At 34.4% G+C, this 27,198-nt stretch overlaps 1 protein-coding gene across 2 annotated transcripts in view; it reads right to left on the bottom strand.

Annotated features, from left to right (window-relative positions):
* Nucleotides 1-2,355: 2,355 nt before the first annotated feature.
* The window catches only part of LOC116167679 (matrix-remodeling-associated protein 5-like), a 79,258-nt gene continuing 54,415 nt past the window's right edge, over nt 2,356-27,198 (bottom strand). Inside the window, exons 2-3 of one of the 2 annotated variants that reach the window (XM_031483134.1) lie at nt 8,881-9,558; nt 8,616-8,818 (exon numbers count right to left, since the gene is read on the bottom strand). In XM_031483134.1, the coding sequence (XP_031338994.1) occupies nt 8,750-8,818; nt 8,881-9,558 (747 nt within the window). In that variant the 3' untranslated portion in view covers nt 8,616-8,749. Of the gene's footprint in view, nt 9,559-27,198 lie in introns of both variants that reach the window. The other variant, XM_031483133.1, reaches the window with a different exon arrangement.

Here is a 27,198-nt window from a genome sequence, read left to right as displayed (position 1 = left end):
GCGATTTCCCTCTTAAATCCCAAGCATCAGGCAGATTCGAAGTGTTCGAATCATCTAAAGAAACTGAAGAATCCTAAGTATGTAAAGAAATGGAAGAATTCCAAAAACCCGGGGAATCTAAAGAATCTGAAAGCTAAGAAAGCAGAGATTTTAAAGAATGTGAAACATAAAGAAACGTAAGAATCCGAAGAGCAGGAAAAATCTAAAGTAGGTATCAGAAAACATCCGATATAGCTTGACTTTCCGAAGTATTCCAAGAATCGTCCAAAGAGTTCCAAAAAACTAAAGGATTTCAGTAGTATCAATAATCTGAACAATTCATCGAGTCTGAAGAAAATCTGAAACATTTGAGAAATAGGAATAATCTGTAGAATTGTGAAAAAACAGGATCTGAAAATGCGAATTCAAGAGAGTCGGTACAACCCGCAGCATCTGAAGAGATAATTGGAGAATACCTTTTTAGGGGGGGGGGGGGGGGGAGATCATATACTTTCCTATACGATCTCTGGTACAAAACATAAATAGAAACTGCCTGAGTTTTCAAATTTTTGCAGCGGCAAGACACACTAACAATTCAGTGAAAATGCACAGGAAATCTTTGTTCATGAAAATTGTTCAACTTACCTAAACCCCGGTAGCTTGCAATTTAATTTTCTTGTGGATAAACAACGAGTAATTTAAATATTGGACAGGGCTAAAGAAACACAAACATTGCAAGGTGGCATTAGTGCTTTCATCTTCAAGGGCCGATTTTTTTTACTAACGAAGTGATATCCTCTGAATGGCCTTGTTGAAAACCCGACATTCAGCATTTCTATGTAAATGCAGGACCTATGCAAATAAGGGATGGCTAAATACATCCGGGTAATTTATTGAATGCTTCTTGTAAGCAAACCGTATTTTATTTTTGACGCCCCATAAATTAAGTTATGGGGATTATTGTTGATGGTACAATGCTCTGACATGAATACTTTGAAGGTAGGATTACGATATTGATATTTAAGCTTTCCTTATATTGATGGTTACACTGACATAACAAACTTTCAAGGGTTTCCTTGTAAGACCCTTTTTATCTAAGTTCATGAAGGATACTTTAGAGATTTCCGAAGCCTAGCATTAATATATCTTTGTGGTTCTAATGCTTTCTTGCTTGCCATTGGGACGCTCTAAATTGGAGAGTAATCTATTTGTGTTCAAAATAGAACCTTTCATCGTGTAGTTCTTGTTTATTAATTTAGCTAATCGCCAGTGTAAGAAGCTGCCACAAAGATCTATGCGGAAAGTGGAAGTAGAGGTTCTTCTTAACAATAAAAACAACAGCCTACTAAGCTTAAAGCTTGTTTACCAAAGTCGAAGTTGCGACATCTATTCACCAATTTAGCTGATTGTTTTCCATATACGTACGTCGCAAAATTAAGGGATTACACCAGATTTCACTATATCGACCTTAATTCCTCCTAGATTTATATCTACATTCAAGATAATCGTAATTGGAAATAAATTGCTGTTATTATTCACAAGCGTATAGTTTCAGTTTAATTAATGGGACATGCAGACACTATCCGATGGCAGAATAAAAACAGGATCATTCTAAGCTGGGAAAAGAAAAATAATTTTCTATACGTCTAGTGCCGGAATCGCGTGAGAAATTGATCATCATTACTGCCGTTCCGAAGTCTTTTCCAACAAAAACTTGTCTAGACCCTGAGCTTCTCGAAGCTTTTATCACAATTGCCAATCCCAATATCCTAAAATAAATATTTAAATCGCATCGTAATGCATAAATCAAAAGTTTAGGTAAGTTAATTTAGCTTAAACTGAAGCATATTTTGGTAAAGTTTCTACATCGCTGAACTAAGACGTGATTCTTTTACGTCAGTTCATTCGTTTTCAACTAAATTTAAAAACATAGCCCATATTTCTTCTTCGACAAGTTCCGATAAGGGAAAAAACGTAGTTTTTTATTGCAAGTAAAAAGTATGAGAGCATTTTTAAAGTTGGCGGAGTTTATTTTCTTGCTAAATAAAGAACCCCTTCTCCTTTCGAGTCATTAATTATTTCCAGTAATTAACGTGAGATCGACTAGTGAAATGGCGGACAATAAAACAGGAAGTTATGATCAGTTAATTTCACAGCACTGGCACTCGCTGGACAGGGCAATTTATTGTCCTCTCAATTAATTAAGTGGCACCGTGCGCACGTTTTGCATTTAGCTCGAATTTTCCATTGTAATGGCTGACGTGGATGGGATTATAATAAAACAAAACTTTTCATTACAAAGATTAATTTATTTTTAGTTTATCTAACAGATCAACAACGCATAATAACAAAAGGAAAATGTTTTTAAATGCTTAGAATATGGTCATTGTCCTTCGAAACTTCCACTCGGAAAGGATAAATTTGAATGAAAACGGATATATCTATTAGGTTTATACACAAAAAAATATTAAAAATTGAAATGTCATCTTAGATAGGTTGTGTACGAAATACGAGCGTAAATTAACATTAAAATTAGTACAAGTTCAAATGGTTTAGTGGTTTCTCTTTACAAATCAATAAATGACATAGATTTGATGTGGTTATTTACACTTATTAATCAGTAATTCCTTCAGAAAGTACAAAAATTCACCCATAAAAACAGAAATTAGTGGAACAATCAACAAATCTGCAGTTTAATTTTTATACTTCAGCGTGTGTACTAGGTTCGTTTAATTAAGATATTCTAAAAAAGGAGAGTTAATTAGTAATGATCTTTTTTTTAATTTGGATGCTTAGTAATCATATTATTCCACAATTTTGAATGATTACTTGTTCAAGACAAAATAGCAATTCTTATCACACAATTCAGAGTTTTGGTCATTAGTTAAGTCATTAGTGTGACCAACAGAAGAAACGGGATGCCAATTTTCATATTAAAATTAGTTCGAAAGTACGGAATTGTTTAAATTTGTATAAGAAACAGATACTATAAAACAATGCTCGTTGTATCTTTTCAATTTTGTGGAATCTGTTTGCGTTTATCAATTTACAAAGCTGCGGTTATTACCTATTTCTGGAATAGGAGAGTAAACTTTTTCAATTTTTGATAAATTTACAATCGCTCCAACTAAATAACAATGAGTTTCATCATTGAACCAGAAGGAGGTAACTGTTTATTTTTATTTGAAGCAATCCCTGTAAGTACTTTATGCTACCCAAGATTGTGAGTTCCGCAATTTAAATATAGTTTGAATAAGTTTGTCTATAAAAGGAATTGTAGCGAGTATCTCAGGACATCGGGGCGGCATGAAATCGATAAAAGATTAGTCACCTGCGATAAGGAATGAAAGCGGATGTAAATACGGCGCAATCTCTCTTTGATTCGATGATCGCATTGTCCTAGCATTGTTCTTTATTTGAAATAGAATTCTAAAGCTTAAATTACATGTGTGAATTTTTTCTTCAATTTCAAGTACTTAAATTGACCTGTAATACTGATGGACCACCCTGTATAATGTAAATTTCAATTTTCTTTAAGTTTAAATATGGTCGCTGATTTAGATTGAATGCAATTTCGATCATACCATTTGAATTTGAAGCCAATGTTGATTTGCATTAGAAATGCGTTTTTTTTAAATAATCGTCTTGTATTTTTATTTGTATTTGTTCAGTAGATTACATTTAAGAAAGATTAGGGACATTTGCAAGTTTTTTTTAGTTTATCTCATTTAAATCCGGTCTTGCGATAAGAAGTTTGTTATTGCTCTTTGAAAACCAAGTAGATGTTCGTCGATAGTAACACTGGTGTTAGTTTAAAGAAGGCGCATTTCAAGTCAGACGAGAGGGAAATCCAGCCATTTTTTCTAGGGGATTTGGTTGGCTAATGTTAACAAAATCATAAAGAAGCGGCAACGGAAAGTTGAAAGCAGGGTCGTTAAATACGAAGCAAACGGAAAAGGGGTTGTTTGGTTAGGATTTTGGTGAAAGACAGTCAGTCTTGGTGTTTGCAAAGTTATTGTACAAGAAAGTTTCGATCGAGTTCCAACCAGCAATTCCAAAAAAAGAAGAAATGGTGAAGTGGTATTGCGATTTACTCTACAAATTCCAAACTCGCAGTTTTATGAGATAATTAAACAACACAAAAAGCTACACAACGTATCAACTATGCGATGTTAACCAATCATATAGATTCCATCTTATCGACAAAATTTAATTTTAATCGAATTACGGATAAACGGAACTGAACACGGTGAAAGTCCAGTAAATAAAGAAACTACATGAGCATAGGTATCAGCACAAGATGATGAGATCAAGGAAAATGTACACATGCACTGCTTCATAGCGAACATGAACAAAATTATGTCTGGCGATGAGTGTACCTTTTCGATAAAGCTGTGTGGTTCGAGATAAGCGAAGAAAGACCGGATTGTAGGGGAGTTTTCGGCAGACGAGGTTAGACCACCACTTTCCAGAACCACCATTTTAAGTGTGCTGAAATTGATTTTTTTAGCGAAGTTGTACTAGCAGACGCGTACCACTGTTGTACGAGAAATTTCGCTTACGTGTGAAGGTTTGCGGTCCAAATTCCAGAACCAAAACGTGCAATTATTGAGTAAAGTTTATATTTAGGACCTATGCGGCCTACCAAACACTCATCCAATAAATTTATTTCGTGTAGACATTTATCTGAAAATTTCCACTTCAACAAGACCATAAAAATCCAATGCTGATTGACTTTTGCTCTTGACCACTTCTGCCAAACAACAGTTTTCATACAAACTTTTGTAATATTTTTTATGCGCTTACACAATTTCGTTTGTGCATAGCAGCGATTGGGTGTATCACTTGTAAGTGCAGCTGATGAAAATCGTGGAAGTTTCGACCTCAAAGTTAAATTACTTAAAGAGGCCTGCGGCACTTCTGGTTTACGAAACATCTGTTAGTTGGCCAATACACTTCACCTTTGGACCCTAACGAAGTACTTTCCTTGAAGGCGAGCAAATATTTTCGAAACTAAATTAAATTATGCCCCTTACGTAAGCATGGAAACGCTCAGAAAAGCCCAAAAATGTTTACCAAATAAAGTATACTATGCAAACATTTAGATCGATAAAGGGTGCGTGTTTAAATACGTTGTGTTTTTGTAAGTACCCATATAACATCATGAACAAGTACACGTACATTTTTTACGAACTGTATACATTAATTTTATCCTTTGTTCCCTTTTTAAACATTAAAGGCGAGACTATCAGGGAAAAAGATCCTTAATTAAAGCGAGGGCTGACGAAAATAAATGCCAGTGTTCGATTTCGATATGCCACAAATAGACTGGGCAGCTGAAATTGGAAACTAAGCCTACCTAATATACTTACAGCTATATGGGTTTCTAATGCCTCCACTTTGTGTAGAAGAAAAAACGAAGTCTTAACATCAGTAGTTCTAAAAAATTCCAGTTTTCTATTGTCAAGGAAGCGCGTTTGAATTATTAACGAAAACACGTTCCGTTTAACCTAGTAAAATATTGATTTAATAGACGTTTTGTTTTACACGCGTAGTCAATACGTATTTGCATAATTAAGTGTTTGTTAGATTTATAATGTATGCGAATGTCAAAAGTACAGCAGAGGGTGAGGGACGTCCTTTGAAAGATAACAGTGCTGAAATATAGATTTCTTTTTCAGGTTCTGTTGGAAAACTGCTTTTTTTCTATAGAATTACACATTGCAGTCATAAATTTAAAATCGGAATTAAAAGCTCACCGGTCGGCTCCCCAACAACGCAAACATTAGAAAGGGTTAATATCTTCCGCACATAATCTTCTTTGCGAGAAAACCCAAAGTCAACAGTTGTCTTTCCCCCGTACCATTTCAACATTTATTAAAGATGTAATAAGTAAAACAAAGTTCTTGCGAAATTTTCCTAAAGTACTTACAGTTGTGAAACATTTCATTAAACTTATTACTTTATTCTGTTATATCCAACTTTGTTATATCAGCTAAATTATTTTAACAACATTAACGTGGGTAAAGCCTCAGCCGTTTTCGACTGGTATAGTTGTTCAAAACTTTCTGGGGATGTTTGTTGACAACTTCCCTTAATTAATGTACAGACTCATGTCTCTAAAGGAAAGAAAATAGAAATGGTTAAGTAAAATTACCGTATAAACTCAGTATATCGGCATTTGAAAACAGATTCAATTCGAATCTCTCATCAGCTATAAAGTCGTTTAACGCTTTTAAAATTTTGTTTACTGCATTTGCAGCTGACGCGTTTCATTTGTAGCTACTCTTCGTTATGATGGCACTGCCTAATAGATTCTATTTAAGTTCGCCCATTCACAACACTCAAGCAATGTCGGTTTTGATTCGATCAAAAGGAAAAGGAAATGAATGGAAGAGGAGATTAATAACCCATAGCGATAGCCCATTATGAAGAGAAAATCAATCGAACTTTTTAAGCACATTGCTTTTAGAGAGCATTTTGTTTGCTGCGACTTAAAAGATGAAAATTTCATAATAAAACCAGCCAAATCGGCAGTGTGAGTGTGTGAGTCAAAGTGGCAGTAGTGGAGAAGAATGATCCTAATTCATTCTGGAGAAACTACCCGCAATGTTAGGTTGCTCTAATCGTTTTTATCAGGAAATTGTTTTCCCTAAGATGAGTTGCGACTGGATTTTTTTCATTTTGCTGTTTTTGATCAGACCATATTTAATTCGGATTGAGTAATCTGAGAGAATTTTTCTAAAAACTGTCTGGCCAAGATAACGTTTCTTGTGCTACAAGCTTTGCCCTTCCCTTTATTGTATGCTGAGCAATTACTTGTCTTGTCTTACAATTCGTTTGCAAAGGGTCTGGTAATTAAATTCCTTGATTTGCACAATTCATAGTTTCATAAACTGTCTTCGTCAAATACGCATGCGGGTAAATCAGTATTAAAAACGTTTCCAGGAAATAAATCATAGTTACGTTTCGACTAATAAAAAAACTATATTCCAAAGCGAAAAATTAACCAGTTTCAGTGTTTAGTCTTGAACTCGTTTGGCTTTTTTAGTTTAGTACTAATAACTTATATTGCAAAAACAGAAAGTTAGTTTGAATGCAGTCGATATAAATAACGAAGTTCATTTCCCGATGAATTTCATATACAAAAGGTAGCCGTCCGAGGAAGATTCAAGAAAAACTTCAACTGTATCTTCCTAAGAGATCCTATTTTAATTTCTATATTGTCCAGCATTTCAAAGAAGCGCAGTTCCGTTTGTACCCTAAAGAAACCATTGATTCTCGAAATTGCTTTAATTACGGTAACGTAAGCTTTTTTGATTTGTATAAAAAATAATGATCGGTTTTCTTTAAGAAATTGCATTAAATTTTTCTTGAAAGTGCTCAGGATATTCATAAACAAATCAATCGGTGTAAATCTGCTTGGAACGAATTTGTATCTTACCTAATAATAATTATTTGAACCAATCTATTTCGGGTGTTTTAATTCCTTTGGATACTAATATATTCATTTTAAATGAGAATATTCCTTTAGATCAGTTCAACTTCATTATCCAAGGTGTGTATTTTTATTGTGCAAAAAATTGTCTTTCTTATTGTTCATTGAAATATAAATAAAGACAAGGTGGAAGGAAATGTGACCTCGGTATAATAGACTTAAAATTTACAGTTACAACTTGTTTCAAGTATCGTAAGTGCGTTTAATGATGGGACTGTGCATTCAAATGTATGTAAATGTTGTATCCTGAAAAACGCACATTGTTCATATTTTCTGAGACCCTACGTCAACCATAAGATGACCTAATGTGCTCCTTCAGATGGGCTACAATCATTCCTATCTCGCCAAAGAAGTGAACCGAAGCGGTGGGTGTATCAAACAACATCAAATCACTGAATCTACTGAAATGCTCCAAGGAAATAAACTGAAAATTTAATAAATTGCAATGTCTTATTTCAAATTTGCAACTCATATGAAAAACTTTCAATTATCTCGCACCATCCTCTGAACTAAACTCAAGTCAGAGAAATGAAAATTTATCTTTCCGTCCGCAAGATTAGGTAAATTTCGCCCAATTTTATTAAACAAATAAATTCAAAGAAGTTACACGATATAAGTAAATAAATTACCGGTGCACGCAGTTTCGCAATGAACAACGGACACCCTTTCCTTGTAGAAAGTTGATAACAAGAACGTTAAATCAGGTCTGACATTACGTAACGGTAGCAGGATGCATGTCGAAATAAAAATCGGGAAGATGGCATACCTACGATATAAGGTATCGTAGAATGTCATGTATTTAGTACGTTATCACGACATTTTGAATAATGTATTGTTCTCCCTCACGAAATACTATTACAACACACCGCGGGTGGGAAACCAGAACACAAATCTCACGTTATGATCAGAACGTATGTGTGGAACTTCCCTACAAGTTACATTTTGTAGGGCGACTTTGTTGATTGTTTCACTTTTTTATTCGCAAATTTATGGTTGTTGGAAGGAATTTCGTTGCTTTATTAGTATAATTCAAATGAAAGGTGTAACATTAATTGACATTAAAGTTTGTTAAAACCGCTAAACCATTTGACTTTGTTTACATGAGCAAAGGCACTAATTCAAGATGAACCACAGGGAGGTTATAGAGAGACGAACTCGGGAGTTAGAGGGGTACAGCTTGGGGGTGGGGGAGGAGGTGGTGGTGGAAGCTCTGCTGCGGATCCAGGCAGCGACAATGTAGAACTGCCCCCCGCCGTAACACGAGGTCCCATGTTATCGTACTGTGGTACTGCACGCGGTCTCCTTGGGAGGGTGGCCATACCATGATACACTGGTTTGACCCTATGGGTTAAATCCAATAGATCAGGACACCTTGATGCATCTACTGAGGGATCTCTACTAACCGATACTGAAATTAATATGTTGCCGTATGCACCCGCAGGCAAGACGCTCGTAGAAAACTCAGGAGGTGGTGGGTACACCGCCAAGGGTAGTGGTTCGCTTTCTATTGTAATATGTACTGGGGGATCCATGATGTCCAAGTCGGGCGCCAACGCTTCGCAGCTTCCCGTTCCACGATCCGTCGTCGTCGCTATGCTAACATCCAATAACTTCTTTTCTTGGTCCGTAAAGCTTACACTAGCTTTTAAATTGCGTCGTTTTCTTCGACTTTTGTTCTTAAGACAGCACACTGTCATCACTGTACACATAACCGAAAACATTAACACTCCTCCGATACACACAAGAATCCACCATAATAACCTAGATTCCGATTTACTTAAAGTAGTCGCTGTGACAACCTCTGGTAACACCAAAGTCACGTTACTGCTAATGGCAGCTAGCGAGTTTTTTGCAACGCAAGTATACACCCCCGCGTCGGCATCGCTCACGTTAAAAACACTGATGTTGGCCCACTTATCGAGGAGGCCCTCTTCAGCTTCTAACACAAGCCATGTATGATTAATGGGCCTATCTTCGTATAACCACGTAACTTCCGGCTCAGGATCGCCTTTTACGTGACATCCGAAACTTACATTTCCACCAGCTTCCGCTTGTATCAAAGGATACGGAGTGACCGTCACCTGTAAATAAAAAAAAACGCCAATTAGCACCATTTCATATACAAAAAGGCTTTGAAACTCCGAAGGGACTAATAAATTCAGATTGCATTTTCAATATAACTTTGTGCTGATGAAACTTTTTAATGTAGCAAACAAGAAAAGTTTTACTTAAAAGATTTTCTATTGCATGTGCTACTAAATTTAGTAAATGCGTTTAAATAACACTCCCATGCGGACGTTTACTTTCGTCTTTTTGCTTGTTCGTCCTATTAGGATATTGAGGTTGCGAGAGACGCGGGACAAATCCTAATAGAAACAGGATTCGCGAAATAACTTCGTCTAAAGTTCTTCCATCTAATATTTAAGCGTGGCACTATATGACTCCTTAAAGTGAAAATAGACGTAATAAAGAAGGTGCAAAAGTAAACTAAAGAAATGAAAATGAGCTTTAATTAAATGAAATAAATTGAAGTCAGTAAAAACTGGAAACGATAAGGCCTGATAAAAAGCGCGATAAATCACTTTTTTATGTTGAGTTTCCAGTTTTTCCGGGGCGAAAATAAAGAAACAGAAAATTTATTGCTAAGTAATATATCCGACCATCAAGCGTTGTTTGCATCTCGTTCCACAATTGCATATTGCATGGATACATTTCTGTTAAATGGGAGAAAACGTGTCCCTTGGGGTGGATTTTGTGAAGCCCCATATTTTTTCTGTGGCATCGTGTTTGTGGAGATTATTTCTGCCAATATGAGCTTATTACGGCATGTAGGGCACGTGAAATGGAAACAAAATTCGAAATTTTTTATGAGCTTAGGAAGCTGTGTGAAAATTAAAATTGCAACGTAATATACGAGCTAGCGAATTTTTCGTAATTTTGATCTTTCAATTTCGTTCCAAACAGCAACACGGAAGTTCCTTAATTAACGAAGAGGAATTTCGTGGCGATTTTAATTTCTAAGCACTTTACACCGAGTTTCGCAAATCGATTTGTCATTAATATTTGCGGAAGATAAGAAAATAAATTGTAAGTGTACGACCGAATGAAAGAGGAGGTATTCCTCACTGATAATAAATCTTTCCAACTTTCCTGTCACGTAAGTTTTATCATAAATGTTATAAACTTTTTTAATTTTCCATTTTTCTATTGTATCCGTACCCTTTGAAACGAGTATACGCATTCACAAATTCATTTTGTCTTTTATGGCTTCAAAACTAACGTTAAATTTTTATAATCTCTATAAGGAAAAGTTATAAAAGTGTTATTTATAATCCCCCATGTTTTTACTTCGACAAAAACTTTCACACATTGAAAAACCCACAAAAAGCTTCAGTTGTTTGTCTTGTTTTAAAACCCTAATTTCATTATTGCATTAGCTCGCTGTGCAATTTTCCAACACATCTATTTAATTGTGTAAAAATCCAGTTAATATTCATATGCCATTAACTACCATCTGTGAATGCATATATTGATATCATTTTCGAGTATTGTGCATTATCGAAATGAGAAATGTTTACTATTATAACACTTTTATATAATTAAGGGAATAATTCATTTTTTTTAGAAATCGGTATGTTTTCTATAAGAAACTCTTATTTCCCGGTCGATCTGAGACAATTGATTTTTCGGGCCTCAAAAAAGGCAGTGTATAACCTTCCCTTTTTACCAAAAATCGACTGCACCAAAATTTCTCGGGAAAACACTTTTTCTTATTAATTTTGGAGCGTAGAATCCAAAACGATTCGTACTTTTTCGATTAGACTTCTCAATCAAAAGTTATGGACTAGAAACCAATTTCGAAAGAAAATTCAAAGGGCTGTAAGTTTTGAACTAGTAGACAATCGAAAAAGTGAGGCCAGAAAAAAAAATTGTCACAGATCGACCGGGGAAAAAGAAAATTTCAAACGGTTCCAAGATAGGGCTACTAGTTCAAAAGTTACAGCCCTTTGAATTTTCTTTCGAAATTGGTTTCTACTCCATAACTTTTGATTGAGAAGTCTAATCGAAAAAGTACGAATCGTTTTGGATTCTACGCTCCAAAATTAATAAGAAAAAGTGTTTTCCCGAGAAATTTTGTTGTAATCAATTTTTGTTAAAAAAGGAAGGTTTTACACTGCCTTTTTTTGAGCCCCGAAAAAAAAATCGTCTCAGATCGACCCGGAAAAAAGATTTTCTTATAGAATGTGACCTGTAGAATCCATAATTTCAAATAGTTCCAAGATTGGGTTACTAGTTCAAAAGTTACAGCCCTTTGAATTTTTTTCGAAATTGGTTTCTAGTCTATAACTTTTGATTGAGAAGTTTGATCGAAAAAGTACGAATTGATTTGGATTCTACGCACCCAAATTAATAAGAAACAGTGTTTTCCCGAGAAATTTTGGTGTAGTCGATTTTTGGTAAAAAAGGAAGGTTATACCTACACTGCCTTTTTTTGAGGCCAGAAAAAAAATTGTCACAGATCGACCGGGAAAAAAGATTTTCTTATAGAATGTGGCCTGTAGAATCCACAATTTCAAACAGTTCCAAGATTGGGCTACTAGTTCAAAAGTTACAACCCTTTGAATTTTCTTTCGAAATTGGTTTCTAGTCCATAACTTTTGATTGAGAAGTCCGATCGAAAAAGTACGAATTGTTTTGGATTCTACGCACCAAAATTAAAAAGAAAAAGTGTTTTCACGAGAAATTTTGGTGCAGTCGATTTTTGGTAAAAAAGGAAGGTTATACACTGCCTTTTTTTGAGGCCCGAAAACAAAATTGTCTCAGATCGATCGGGAAAAAAGATTTTCTTATAGAATGTGGCCTGTAGAATCCACAATTTCAAACGGTTCGAAGGTTGGACTACTAGTTCAAAAGTTACAGCTCTTTGAATTCTTTCGAAATTGGTTTCTAGTCCATAACTTTTGATTGAGAAGTCTAATCGAAAAATACGAATCGTTTTGGATTCTACGCCCCAAAATTAATAAGAAAAAGTGTTTTCCCGAGAAATTTTGGTGCAGTCGATTTTTGGCCTTTTTTTGAGACCAGAAAAAAAATTGTCTCAGATCGATCGGGAAAAAAGATTTTCTTATAGAATGTGGCCTGTAGAATCCACAATTTCAAACGGTTCCAAGGTTGGGCTACTAGTTCAAAAGTTACAGCCCTTTGAATTTTCTTTCGAAATTGGTTTCTATAACTTTTGATTGAGAAGTCTAATCGAAAAAGTACGAATCGTTTTGGATTCTACGCCCCAAAATTAATAAGAAAAAGTGTTTTCCCGAGAAATTTTGGTGCAGTCGATTTTTGGTCAAAAAGGAAGGTTATACACATTTAATTAACTTTGTATATATCAGTATACGATCCGTAATTCTTGTAATCTAGGTGGATATAATTATGATCGAGTTTGGAACGCGTTATATTGTTGGAGTACACTGCATTCCTTCCGAAGTAGTGCACAATTGAGAATCGCAAACGATACTGAAGCGGATTTCAAGTAGATCAAAGCCCTTCAGGAATGAATCGATTAATTAGATACAGAACCATGTGGATAGGAAATTTCGAGTTCTTCAATTTGTGCTGGATTTTAGGGCCAGAACGTTGGGATTGAGCTTTTTATATTGTTACTTGTGCTTGTGCTTGTGCGAAATATCATCTTACTTGTTAAGAATCGTTGTGAGATACAGTAAATCAATTTATTCGATCATTATTGAATCAGGGGATTTAACGTAATCGTGTGGAATTTATACAGTGGGTTTGAGTGAAAGCAGCGTTAGCTTAATCCATCGATATAAAATCTCATTAGTTTGAAGAGTTACAATCAAAAGGAGTAGACCTTTCTGCGACGCCACTTGTATGAGTTAATTTTTAAGCACTCCGAGTATACAAGATTTGTCCACTTCGACTGAGCGGCCCGATGACCATTTTGCGTTGCGGAATTGAGGGCCTGCAAACTTTTAAATGTACTACATGTGTGTCCTTTCGAATTGTTTACGGGAGTCCTACTACTAATTGCACTAGATTACAACGGTTCAGAATTAAATTTTCAAGTGTAAGAGGAGGACACTGTAAGGTGCTTTTATGAATGCAGGTCAAAATTAATCTATAATAAACGGAATAACTGATTGACACAAATCCCCCCAAACGACGATGACGATAGGCATACGATAAAGTAAATTTGCCATCTTAATAACAGTGTTACACTGTATGAGAAATTTGATATCCGCCATCTCATTTTCCACTATGTCGACTCGATCGTTCGATGGCAGCTACGGCGTAAATTCTCTTAATCTACAGCACGTAAAGTAGGTAATCCACACGTTTACAATAGGTCTATCGAGAACATTTTGCTATGAAATTTTGAACCGTTATAATACCTCTAATTCAATCAGATTTGTGCATCAATTGTCAATTACAGTTCATACATAATTCGCATATTAAACGTGGCGTAATCTCAATAACTGCTAACACGCCTCCGTTTAACTATGAACAGAAATGTTAATTTTCCCAGGACAGTGCACTTAATTTGTTACGCTACCGATTTAAGTATTGTTCAATAATCTGAATTGCGTATCCGCTTTATCATACTTCGAAAGGTATATTGTTTTAAATTGATAATATTGAACTCGGAGATATCTAAAAACCAATATTGGCCCAGTTGCTACGATAAAGCGGTATTCCAATTATTCATATTTGTAGAAAAAATGCAAAGCCTTTTAATGTTGCGCAAAGTTATGGAGAAATTTAAATATCTACAATCTATTCTCGTATAAGAAAAAAAAACAGGTACCTACGCAAAAGATAAACAGAAATAATCTAAAATTCAGAAGCTGATCCCATGCTGCGGCCGCTTCAATTTCAAGCAATTTTCTCGCTCCACAACGCTCTCCAAACACGAAGGAAAACGAAAAGCACAAAAATGAAAAGACAAATACCTTTACGATCTTATACACTGAAGGAAGCACAATGACGAGATGGCCGTCCACTTAATGAGGTGTTTGCATTTTCACCACCAAGACGTTTTGCTAATTACTCTCACTAACATAGAAATTGCCTCATAATCCTTGGCTAAACTCTCGCACTGGCATTTTTTTGCAGTGTTTCCCATTTAATTAAACGAAACCTTTACACATCTGTCACAGGAGCCCTTTAACTTGATTACCTTAACACCAATTTGTAAGAAAAAAGTCGCCACCAACTTACATGCGTACATCCGCAGTCGTTAGGAAGCGGGAAAGCTTTTATTCGGCTGCGAGAAAGTAAAAAAAGGGGAGGGTAACGCTGTTAACGGTCCATGTTTTATGTAAGTTCGCGTGTATGCAGGCAAATAAATATCTGGAAAGTAGCAGTTCATGTTAATTAAACAAAAAACATATGTATTCCTCGCAAGTTTCGCGAGATAATTTTTAATTTTCTTTCCCTTCTTCTGGGCCAGTAAAATTTGCATTACCCGCAACGCCATTCTTTGGTACCTAATCTGAATGCTTTTGTTAAATGTTCACAGTTAATTTTGTTAATTGTACGACAAAGATGTAAATTAACATACTTAAGCCCGCTTCCCTATGTGAAGTTTGGACGATTATTAACAATATTAATTACTTCAGGCAGTTGAACTATTTATCAGCACACCCACATAATTCCGCAAAAATTGTTATTTTACGTGTACTAAGATATGGTCATAGTTGCTCCTCTAATGAACGTAATTGATAAAAAAAAACGATTTTCAAGGTACAAGTGGCCAACAACTGCTTTCATTTGTGACCTTTATGAATCAATTTAATAAGTGATTACTATGTTCGTGGTATAGGTATTAAAAATTAGGATAACAATAGATTTTCGTTCAATTTTACTTCATGCTGTTTTAGATAGAACTAGTAATGTGGATGGTAAGATAACGATTTGTAAGTTACATAAAAAAACTGTTATATTACGCGTAACTTACAAGAGGACAATTTTTTTATGTAATTTATGTCTTTTATAAAATTTACGCAACTTACGTTTTTTATTTAAAAAACCGTAATTTTTGTAAATTTACATAAATATAATACCCATTTATGCATTTTCATCGGTACTACCACATACCCTTAACGGTACTACCAACGTAAACGATTCAATTCATCGTCCTCGGCTTCTATTATCCACATCCCCTTCTCCCAAGAATATGTAGTACCAGCTAATATTTGCTTAATGGTGGATTTATACAATCATTATCATTAGTTCACTAAGCTCAGGATGGTTTTGTTGATTAGTAACGCGTAGCCTTGGGCAAAAATATCGATTAATCGATTATAATCAAATGATAATCGATAATCGGGTTTGATTATTCTTTTAAATTAATCGATTATTTGATTAATCGATTATCTGGTTAATCATTAATCGATTATTTGATTAATCGATTAATCGGTATAATCGATTATTTTTAATATAATCAATAATCGATTATTCAAACCTGTAATCGCCCACCCCTAATCGTCAGAAAGTGTTTTTAGTAAGGGAGGCTCTTGTGTAACTGATAATAGGGCTGGCCTTACTCCAGATCATGCAGAACAATTAATTTTTATCGCATGTAATTCAGTTTACGTTACATAGATTGCCTAATAATAAGTGTATATGTTTTTCAATAAACAATATATTTTTATATTACATTATAAACGAAATGTGCTTTTTATTTTACCAAATCGTAGTCGTAAGACATTAATGCCGAGACGAATGCAATAAGTGCATAATGGTAAATATTACATATAAGAACAACTAAAAAAAATTAACTAAAAACAAATAATAAATCATCATTATAAACAGTGACAGATGTAGACAATTTACTGTTTAGGCACAATAAATAAATAAAAAATTATTTAAAGCACAAGAAGTGTATTGAACTCGCACTACACAAACTAACATAAGTTTTGACAAATAAATCAAACTTTCATTATTTGATTAATCAAATAATCGATTAATCAAGCACTTGATTGATCGGTATAATCGATTATTTTTAATTATCGATAATTATATTATTTTTAATTATCGATTATTCACCCACCCCTAGCAACGTTTCTATGTGTTTCTATTGGATATTTCTAAATGATTTTTCATAGTGAACTAATGATCATGAGTGTATAAACCACCATAAGTCACAACTTATGGCGTACGGTTGTATTGCTTTATCGTATATATTGTATGATACGTCAATAAAAAGAGATATTGAATGTCATAATACATAAAATATCAGTGAAAGAAATAAGAATAAGATTGGTTTAATGAAGGTGTTACAGCATCTAATTGGCAATCTGGAAATTCTCCCTGTTCCATCCGACTTTCTTCTAACAACAAAACAGCAACATGTTCATTGAGTTAAATAAAATATATAAATATACGCGTGATGACGAAATACCTACCGCTTGGTTATTTTATTTATACACCAAAATATATAATTTAACAAAATCCAAATAAGGTTTATGCAATATTAAAAAAAACATAAAAGACAGGTAATTTTACAAAAATATTTGTAAATTACGTAAAAAACATGAGTTACTGGTAATTTTACTGTAAAATTGCGGTTTAAAAAAATGGTAAGTTACATAAATTACATAAAATACCATAAAAAACCAATTGGTAATTTTACACGTAATATTACGCACTTAAAAAAAAACGTGTAATTTCACATCAATCACATCACTAGACAAAACACATTTTACTCTAGAAGAGAAATGCAGAAATGGCAAGTACAAACGTGAAGTAAAAGTAACACTTGTGCTTGAAATACTCGCTATAACTTGCAACTGGTCTCACCCCCTTGTAAAAGAAAGTAGGAATTCCTAATAATTTGCAAAAAATACAGAAAATTTTCCATGTGAAATTTCAGCTTGATTTTTAGGCTAGGTATATTTATTATCGTGGCAACTTGTCACTAATATCGCATTTCATAAGAGAGGACTAGTTAATATTTAGCAATCTCCTTGCTTTTTGGATCCATTTATGTAGTAAATGTTCCCAAAATAGAAATAAAATCAAATGGGAACACAAAAAATACAAAGTAATTTTAAATACAACGTATGCAATTAATACAAAAAAATCTTGGCAAGCTTTCTTGCTGTCTCCTTGGGATAGTGCGACATGCATTCGAACTTTAATTCTGAATTAATTATTACAAAAGTGTCATGAAATGATATTCAACAAAAGAAGACGAAAATTAAAGGTATTACCTTCAGTAATCGATACCGTACGCCCGCGTGGGAAAAACGCCACGTGAACAATGAAATTATATTGTCATTTTATTACCTGAGGATATACTTACCTACAGAACTAAAAGTGTTAACTACAGCAATTTAGATCAATTTTTACAGAATCTATTAAACCGGATAATATAAGTAGTTCTTAACAAAGCTCCAATATAAGGTGCTTTCATGATGTTTTGAAATTACATTTTTGTTTATATATAATATCCGTTGAATATACGAATAATATTAATCTAACCAAAGAATGTCAAATAAGACCTAAAAAATCAAGATTGAATTCGTATTACGGTGTACCTTTATCAAGTAAAAACATCTATCGAAGTAAACAAAATGTTGTCTTGTCCAAACCCATTTTAACTTTTAAACACCTATACATTTTATACAAAAATAAAGCCCTACAAATAATCTCTACAGATAAAAGAATTTTACACAAAGAAACTCCCGTTCACGAATATGCTTCTATCAGAAATCGATTCGTATATATTAAGTTTTTTTGAGATTTTCAATGTGGTTAATAATCTACTATCTCCGAGTGCTCATTATATAGATTGTATAGATTTTTATGAAGTCAAATTTCAACTTCCCATTTATTTGTAGAATAATAACTTAAAAATTGAAAATCAATCCATATACTGACAATTGACGTATTTTTTTTTGTTATTTTACGGCATTATTCCCAACCTTGTGTAAAAATTTTCCTACTAGAATCAAGATTGGTAAATACGAGAATCACTATTTTGAGATCTAAAGTGATTCTACCTTAAACAGTTAATTCAGGGTGGGCTTTTTTTTCACTTTCACTATGGGATTCTCGTAAACGAGATACAAAGTCGTCTAAATGCGAAAAGTGCAATATTTTATGGTGATTTTCCCTTTCAAAGTTTTAGGACCATTTCCCTAAAAGTAGTTCTTAAAAAATGCGCTAAAAATGCACCAAATGACCAACAATTCCAGCATTTTTAGACTATTGTGTAATGTGTATGCTCTTCTCCCATCCAGTGAAGATTTTTTTAGCGAATTTTTATAAACAAATAATCAAACAAACGAGTAACATATACCTATGGTGTTGAATTTAGTTTCCCAATTAGTATTGACGACTGTTACATGGGACACCCTGTATAATACCACTAAAAATACCAATGGGCGTATCGGAACGGTTTCATGAACACGATCCACATGTTATAAAATTGAATCCAGTTGACTGATACACACTGTAGGTATAGTGTATATGCAGTTTGTTGTTTTGTTTATATGCGTATTATATTAAAGTTACAAAGTGGTACAATTTTCAAGTATTTCTTCTTCATTTTTTACTGCTGCTGATTTTACCAGTTCATCCTCCTTACACACAAAAATTAGTAGTCAATTAATAAGATCCTGTGATTGAAATGGTATTATTAATGTGACATTAACGACCTATTAAGATTGTTATGTTTTATTGGTCCATTATGTATTCTAACCCAAAAAAAAACGATTTTCCTAATGAAAATGCATGTTTTTAAGCATTTTTTGGCGAACAGTGATATTTGATCGATAAGAAGTGAGTCCTATAAAATGTGTTTCCCAAAATAGCTATACCATTAAAAACAATAACCGAAGGCATGAGATTATGTGGTGTCGATTTCGATCAGTTGTTAGGTATAGCAGCTTGAGTAAGATGGCTGTACCAATCTGCCTTTTGCGATTTCGTATCGGCTTGAGAGCCCAAAAATAATCCTGGTCAATAAATACCCAAAATTATAATCCATTTGAAAATTTTACTTGTGGCTTAGTAAAGGTGCGGTCGCATCCATTTATTTGTTATATTATCTGAATAAATTGAATTGCAACTCCAAATTCAGGAACCGATTGCTAATTAATAGACTGTTACTGTCATTAAGTAAAAATAGCACCGTCTAACTTTTAAGTGAAAAAACCAAAACTGCTCTTAATGCATTGTAGTTTTTAACTTTGAATTCTGCTACAATGCTAATATTCACAAGTTCCAGAGAATACTTTCTAAACTATATCAATTCAATTGCCAAACAATCAAATCTCCCTATTGGGGAGTAGCAGTGTCTGTTTGGTTTCAGGAAAGTTTGATTTCCTACTCTAGCAGTTAACGCTTCGCCTTTTAACGAAACCCAAAACTCGAAAAACCAATCTATTTTATGCATTTTCACAAGACGCGATAGGTAAAAGATGTGTGTGGACTCGAACAAAACTTTCCATGCCCCGCCGTACTAAAGTCTATCTCTTTTTGGTTTCACGCTATCATCTTTATACGCGAAACAAATGCTGTTATCGAGTTTTGTTTCAACATTGACTTTGAAAGAAAAATAACACCACGCGCGTAACTTTGACAAAATGATTGTAATGTTTCTGAGTTGCGAACGCATCACAGCTCCTCTACAAATGGTTACCATTCGTCTTTTGTAGAGGCGTATCACAGAAAGTACACATGACGTGGTTTGAATGTGTTTTCTCATTTTCACATCAAATACCGACGCTTGCTTACGAGAACGGAATATTGATTTGTCTACAAGGCAAACTTTGTGTGAAATTAGACAGAACGCTTTAGTTGTGACGTAAGCGTTTAACGCGTTTATCTCAGCGGCTAATTTGGAACATAAAATTGTTAGGCAATTAATTTTTTTCAATTAAGTTCATTGCGGCATCCTGCCATCTGAACATCCTAATTAACAACACACATCATTTGTTAAAAGTTATGGAAACGGTGTAAAATGTATTGGGATACCCCACAGCAGTCGTTAAAGGGTGGCAACCGTGATTTATGAATTATGGCACGAAACAACCCGCGTCATTTGTAATAAAAATCGTAGCAGATGTTATTCAAGATAGGGATAGCGGGTCGACTACAGTATTGCATGAGCATGAGTCAAATATCTCAAGTAAGTTGCTGACGTTGAATAGTTAACAAGCTAATTAGCATCTTTCTTATTTAATACCCCTAGGAATATTTCATCTAAGGCTCTTAATTTGAGAAAAATAACTCCGCCCTTAGCCTTGTCAAATGGTAGTTAAAGCCGACTTTTTCTAATAAAAGTTGTTCAAGTTTTTTCCCAGCGGTATTTAAGTATTTTTGAGAACTAAGTCCAAATTTGCGCTCTTACAGGAGGTCAATCTTACAACAAAAAGCGCACTTTTTCCAGAATACTGTTTCACTGTATTCCTAAAAAGTCCACAATCGCCATATTTGTACTTACCCCACTTCCTACAACCACAAAAAATATATATAATGATTATTTTATCTAAAATCGTATAGTTTTCTCTAATAGGGAAACTGGAAAAAAGGGCGCAAATATGATTTGGAACAAGTAAAAACAAGTAAATTCTTCTTAGACACAGTAATATCAAACGATTGATTGAGTAAGAAGGAGAAAATGATAATGAAATTGCTAAGACAGCGTATATGAGAAATAGAGTGGTGCTTCACAGTTAAGATGGATTCAAAATGGAGAAAAAGGTTGGTGAAATGTTTAGTTTGGGGTGTTCTGTTGTATGAGTGTGAGGTATGGATAACTGACTAAAAGCCCCAAAAATCTTCCAATCATTGCAATCAAAGGTAGTTTGGTGTTTAATGGACGGCGGTTTTTGTTGACATTAAGGATACTTATACAAACGGACGCCATTTTTTCTGGTAATACTCCACTTTCTGCAAAAATATCCGAAATCGCGAAATAAATTAACTAATCCAATCAATCGTACAAATTCCACGAAATTATATCAAACATTCTTAGAGATAATCAAAATAGATTCTTGAAAACATCATCGACCACGTGCTCAAAATCTCCAACAACTCGCAATGTGCTTAAATTACGGCCTCCGTGAATGGAACAAGAAAAATGGCCATTGACTCACCTTACCCTAGATATAAACCGCGCGAGGCATCATCTTAGCCACAATACAAACCATACAAACAAGGTTACTAATTAGTTACGTCATCGGGGGAATCCCTTTCACCCCCGAGTGCCTAACGGGTGGTGGCACTTACGCCCCATGGAGTGGGGAGGCTTATATGACTTGATGTCCGAGTTAAAGGGTTCCATCTACAAAACCATAAAGGTTTTTTTAGAAGCCCCAAATTTTCCAAAATCTATAAGGGAGGATTTTAATTCTAATGAAGCTCGAAAATTATTCAAAATGTTTATAAAACCCTCTCTCATTTATTCCCAGCAAAGTGTGGATACCTTTCACCGCGACAGGGTGGGGCGTGCGCATCGATTTCAATCGTTAATTACCGATAAAAGACTGTAATTAATTTGGCTGGTATTTATAAAAGCATTTAACATTGACAAAAAGAAAAGTTTCCAGTAATTAAAAGACCATCGTTAGTATAAATTAGTAATAAAGTCGAAACTGACTATTGTTTCAGAGCTTTCGTTGCAGTTTAGCACAAATTACCTTATGTAATTCCTTTTCGTTCGGTATTGCGTAATGAATAAATTAATGTTTAATTTTACAAAAACGACCAATTCAATTACAAATTTCCATATTATTCGAAAAAGGCTTTGTCAAGGTATCCTTGGGTATAATTTAATGTTATTCTCCAATTTCAATTTTAATTAAATTCTGTATTTTGGTTGCATTGTGATATACATGAAAGTATAAAGTTACATGGCGAAATTAATTTGGTCGCTTAAAACGCAAACATTTACAAATAATTATTTAAGAGCTTACAAATTGAAATACTTTCAAAGGGAGTTGGGCCATTTAAGAATTTATATTAAATGGGGTAGAGATTTGTGAAATCGTTTACCGTTTGCATTTCGCCAGAACTTCCCTTTGGCGATAGTTCAAGACCATAACGTACACAAATTTATTGTAAATGTCTTGGACAACCTTTGGGAAACCAAGTGAGATGCTCTTTCAAATCTACTTCTTCTCTTATACGAGTATATCTAGGATAGTACAAATTGCGTTCTCTTTGACATGCCATAGCTTCGGCTACATTGTCGATGCACCTCTTGTAGCTTGTCTCGAACGTGTCGTCATACCTCTCTGTTTATAGCATTTAATATAACTTTAGTGAAATATTCAGCATTTTTTGTGCAAACTCTTCCTCTCTCTCGAAGCGAGAAACACACAGACGCAAGGGCTCGTTGCTGATTGCCCAACTGAAATTCCACATTTAATGAATTTTCTACCTTTTTTTATAATGACTTCTTTATAAACCAGGAATGTAAACTAAAATGCAAACGTTAACCACGACAATATATCATAAATTCACGCAATCTAGTAGCTGGAAATGGATTAAAGAGGTAAAAAGAGATAAATAATAAATAGTACATTATATACCAAGGTAGTGTAGTATTATTGCCTGAGCCTGAGGGTGTAAGGTGCGAATTGGATAGGGAAGCACGGACCAATAAGATGACCAACACGTTCACACGACTTAGACCCATTGGATTTCTTTTTGTGGGGTTTTTTGAAAAATAAAATTCATAAGTAGATATTATTCTAGAAGAAAATGTAGAAAGAGCGTTTGAAGAAGTACAGCCACTACAAATCCTGAATTCAACAAGATCTTTGAAAAAGAGATACATGCCAGTGCATATTCCACAATTGAGGGCACTTGTAGATTTTGTTCAATATCAGTGTACTGTTTTATATTTCAAGTGTTTTTTTTATTGCCGTTATTTTATAGTGCTACAGTGTTAGCCCTTGCGTCTGTGTGCTTCATAGGCGACTACATTTTCTGGTTTTTTTTCAGATAAGATGTATTAAATAAATAAACAAATTTATTGTAGAGAACTTATTATTCAAAATAAGTATGACATATTATACATTTTCGGAAAGCTCGTAAAACAAGCAAATTTGTTATACCATGACCAATTGACTTTCATTTAAAAAAATCAACTTTGAGTTACAGCACAGTTACCAACGACTGGCAACATTGATTTCTACGTTATAAAGTGCCCGAATAAAACTAAAGTGATTTTGTTCTAGGTTCAAAAATAAAAGAGTTATAGCAAATTGAAGGAATCTGCCATTTCTCAGTTTTTCTCTGTAGAGAAAAAACAAAAGACGGCAACTTATTTCTAACAAATGTGGCATATAGGTCGTCAACTGTGTAAAGTTTGAACTAAATAGGTTCAAGCGTTTGGAAGGAACAGAGAAGCGTGACCCCACGGGGTCATTGGATTTGATCCGTTTTAAATAGGCCTATTACTTGTGGCATATAGGTCAAAGGTGCAAAGTTTGAACCAAATCGGTCCAAGCGTTTGACAGTTATCGTGTTCAGGGACAGACGAACAGACGGACACCATCGAGTCCTCTATAAAGCTTGCATTGCTTTGCTCTGCCGCTTAATAAACTGCACCAATATTATAGACAACGAGCGGCAAGTCACTTCCGGTTGACGAATATTGGCCAAAATTTAATCAATTAGTTTCTTGACCATTGTCTACCTATTGATAAAAAACTGAATTGGAAAATTTGAAACCGTGTGTGTTATCGTGTCCAGAGACGGACAGCTAGTCCAAAATCATAAACTCGCTCGGTGGTGAATTAGAGACATACCTATATTGTATAGAATTCCCTGGATCATTTTGAAACATTTCTAGACCTTGTCAAATATAAGCAAATATCAAGGCAATAATCGATATGAGAGTTTCATAGGGTAGTCTCGAATCCTTTAGAGCAATATAAATGTTAACCTCTGCGTTATTGATAATTCAAAATTCTAAAGTTGGGTACAGTACGCTGACATTTTAGTCAATTACTCATAAAAGCAAAGTTCTCTTTCAATAGAGTATCTCAAAAACATCGTGAGATGAGAGAGTGTAATAAATTTTGTTAACGTAAACTATTAGCGTTAACCTAACGAATACAAAGTTTAGTGATAATTAATTAATTATGTACTTAGCATAATCATTAAATTTGAGTGCTTGTTTGCGTGTAAATAAATAACATTACCTATTCCATCGAAAGTAAGGGTTACAATAATGAAATGGGTTGAAGGTTGGGGGCAATTTCCCTAATTGGTTTGGATTCGAAATCTTAAAAGTGGATCTAAAAGGATTGCGTAATTCAAAAGGTAAATAATAAAATCCCGCTGGAATTTCGGAAACTGGTGATTTTGGTAATTGACGGATTTGCAAAGCTTTTATTTTCGATGTTAATGTAGTAGTGTCTTAAAAGCTGAGCCCCTTATATCTCTCTCGGAAACATGATGAAAAAGCTTTAATGGGCATATTTGTCAAATCACATTGCATTCCACCACAAACCATTTAATTAACATTAGTTGAAATTTTGTAGGCTTCTAGTCCTACAAAATATGAAGGTAAAGTTATTCACCCAAAAACATTGATATTTAATGATATCAAATGAAAGCCCGTTTAAATCTGCGTTGTTTAAGTGTAAGAAAATCCTTTATAAGATGTGCCTGTCTTTCGTGATTTTCCGCGGTAGGGAACTTTAGAGCCTCGTAAAACGAAAACCGTCCGATCAAATCGTTTTAAATTATGTTATGTTGTCAATCACTTTCGAATTTTATTTTCAAGATTTAATGTTTATGGATGCTACAGCGAAATTACAAGCATTTTACTTGCGCGAAAGTCTTCGTTGTAGTATCAATGAAACAATGAGATTAATTTAAAAACCCTTATGTTCTTCCTTTTTCCGAAACAATTTTTAATGTACATTGCTGCAGTCTTAACTGAAACACTTAAACTCTGTGAACCGTACCGAATGAACGCACATCAAAATGTAACTGTTATTTAAAGTGAGGCTGCGGATTATTCATTAAGCGAAATCTGAAAAGACCGTGTTCTTGGATCCAAACACTGGCACGAAATGATTAAAAGATCCCAGGGGGTTCAACTTAAAGCAAGACTGACATTGTTAACGTATATTTCTAATAATATTTTTATTCAGTTTCATCCCTCATCAGACGACCTTCCAGCACGAAATGAGTTTTGCGAATGAACATTGTCAGAAGAATCATTTTTGCGACACATTATTTGATCAGATACGGGCTAATTCAGTAAAATATCGTGTGTAATCGCAATCGATGCGATCAGAATCATTCGCTGAATCGAGCAGTTTCACGAGCATTAACGTTACAATGTATTTTGGATTATTTTCCCGCTTTTCCTATTACTAGGTATTACCCAAAATTTGGGCCATCAAAGCGCCCAATTTGTATATGTAGTATTTCTTCTCAAATGAGAATCAATTAAACCCGCAAAACTGCAAGAATGATCGACCAATGCCATTTTAGCCTTCCCAACGATATCTTCCACAGTAAACTGTTCATGCGATTGGAATAAAATTTGAAATATGGTTAATGCCCAGTTCTAAATACGAATTTGCACGCACACTATCTTTACGAAGACAGTGTATACCATAGAATTTCTTCTACGATAGTCTCTTCTAGATCCCAAAGTGCCCAGTTAATTCACCCGTAGCAGCAACCTGGAGCCCAAGAATCGAAAATGGTACTTTTTAAAAGCTCACAAAAGCTCAATATAATAAACAATTGAACAATTTGTATGCACACTAGGTAATCCACAATTTTCGACATTTCGCTATAAATAAAAACGTGATTGATCTTGTGAATAGCGAACATTATAACAATTCTGCGTGTAGCTTTTCTATGTAGCTGAACCGGAAATTAGCTTAAATATTAAAAAAAAAACTATAAATAAAAATTGTTTCAAATGGTCAATAAGTAAGGCTAAATAACTACAGTTACAGTGTGTATTACATTCTCCTTGAAGTTGAAAAGCGCTAATTCGTTTGGCTTCTATTATAATTAACCGATTTGTAGATTATAATGAACGAGCGAAGTCATGGCTTCTGCTACGCAATCAAAAATTCGTAAGAAAACAGGTTCTAAACACACAAGAAAAAAATTAAAAATTTATTAGACACAGTTCAGCTTTTATTCGATTCGGTTACTTTAATTCCAGTTGAGATAATACCAGAATCAACATACAATGCCGTAAAGTTCGCATCTAGTACTCCCAACTTTTAATTAATTAATTTTCAATCTTCAGTTACGGCTTTTTTCTTAAGTAGCCATTATCACAAGAGAACGCTTTTTTAATCGCTTCTTGGGAACGCGATTATGGCTTTCGCGATTACTTTTTAATGCAATCAATACAAATCAGGCAGTTCAGTTTCCTATAAGCATCCCATTTTCTCGAACGAGCTTTCGGAACCGGAAGAGCTGCACTAAATTTATGAAAGATAAACTCTGGTTACTTGTTCTTTGTATGGTTTGTCTGTTGGTCAAATAAATAATAGTATTTAACGTTTGTATTTATTTATTTTATTTATCGTATGAGTTACAGACGTTTTCAGATCGCATCAAAAGCCGTCTGTGTGACCTAACGACCGCCAGCGTTACATGCCCTACGAAGCATGGTAGGAGATTTTCTGTCCACTAAAAACTGATAAGTTGTGGGATTCGAACTCACTATCTCTGAGGTTAGAGTCCGAGTCTTAAAC

This window comes from Photinus pyralis, unplaced genomic scaffold (assembly GCF_008802855.1).
Source record: "Photinus pyralis isolate 1611_PpyrPB1 unplaced genomic scaffold, Ppyr1.3 Ppyr1.4_LG4, whole genome shotgun sequence".
In the NCBI taxonomy this organism is placed as follows: Eukaryota; Metazoa; Arthropoda; class Insecta; order Coleoptera; family Lampyridae; genus Photinus; species Photinus pyralis.
The sequence above is the reverse complement of the archived record's forward strand: the minus strand, read 5'-3'. Positions and strand labels throughout refer to the sequence as shown.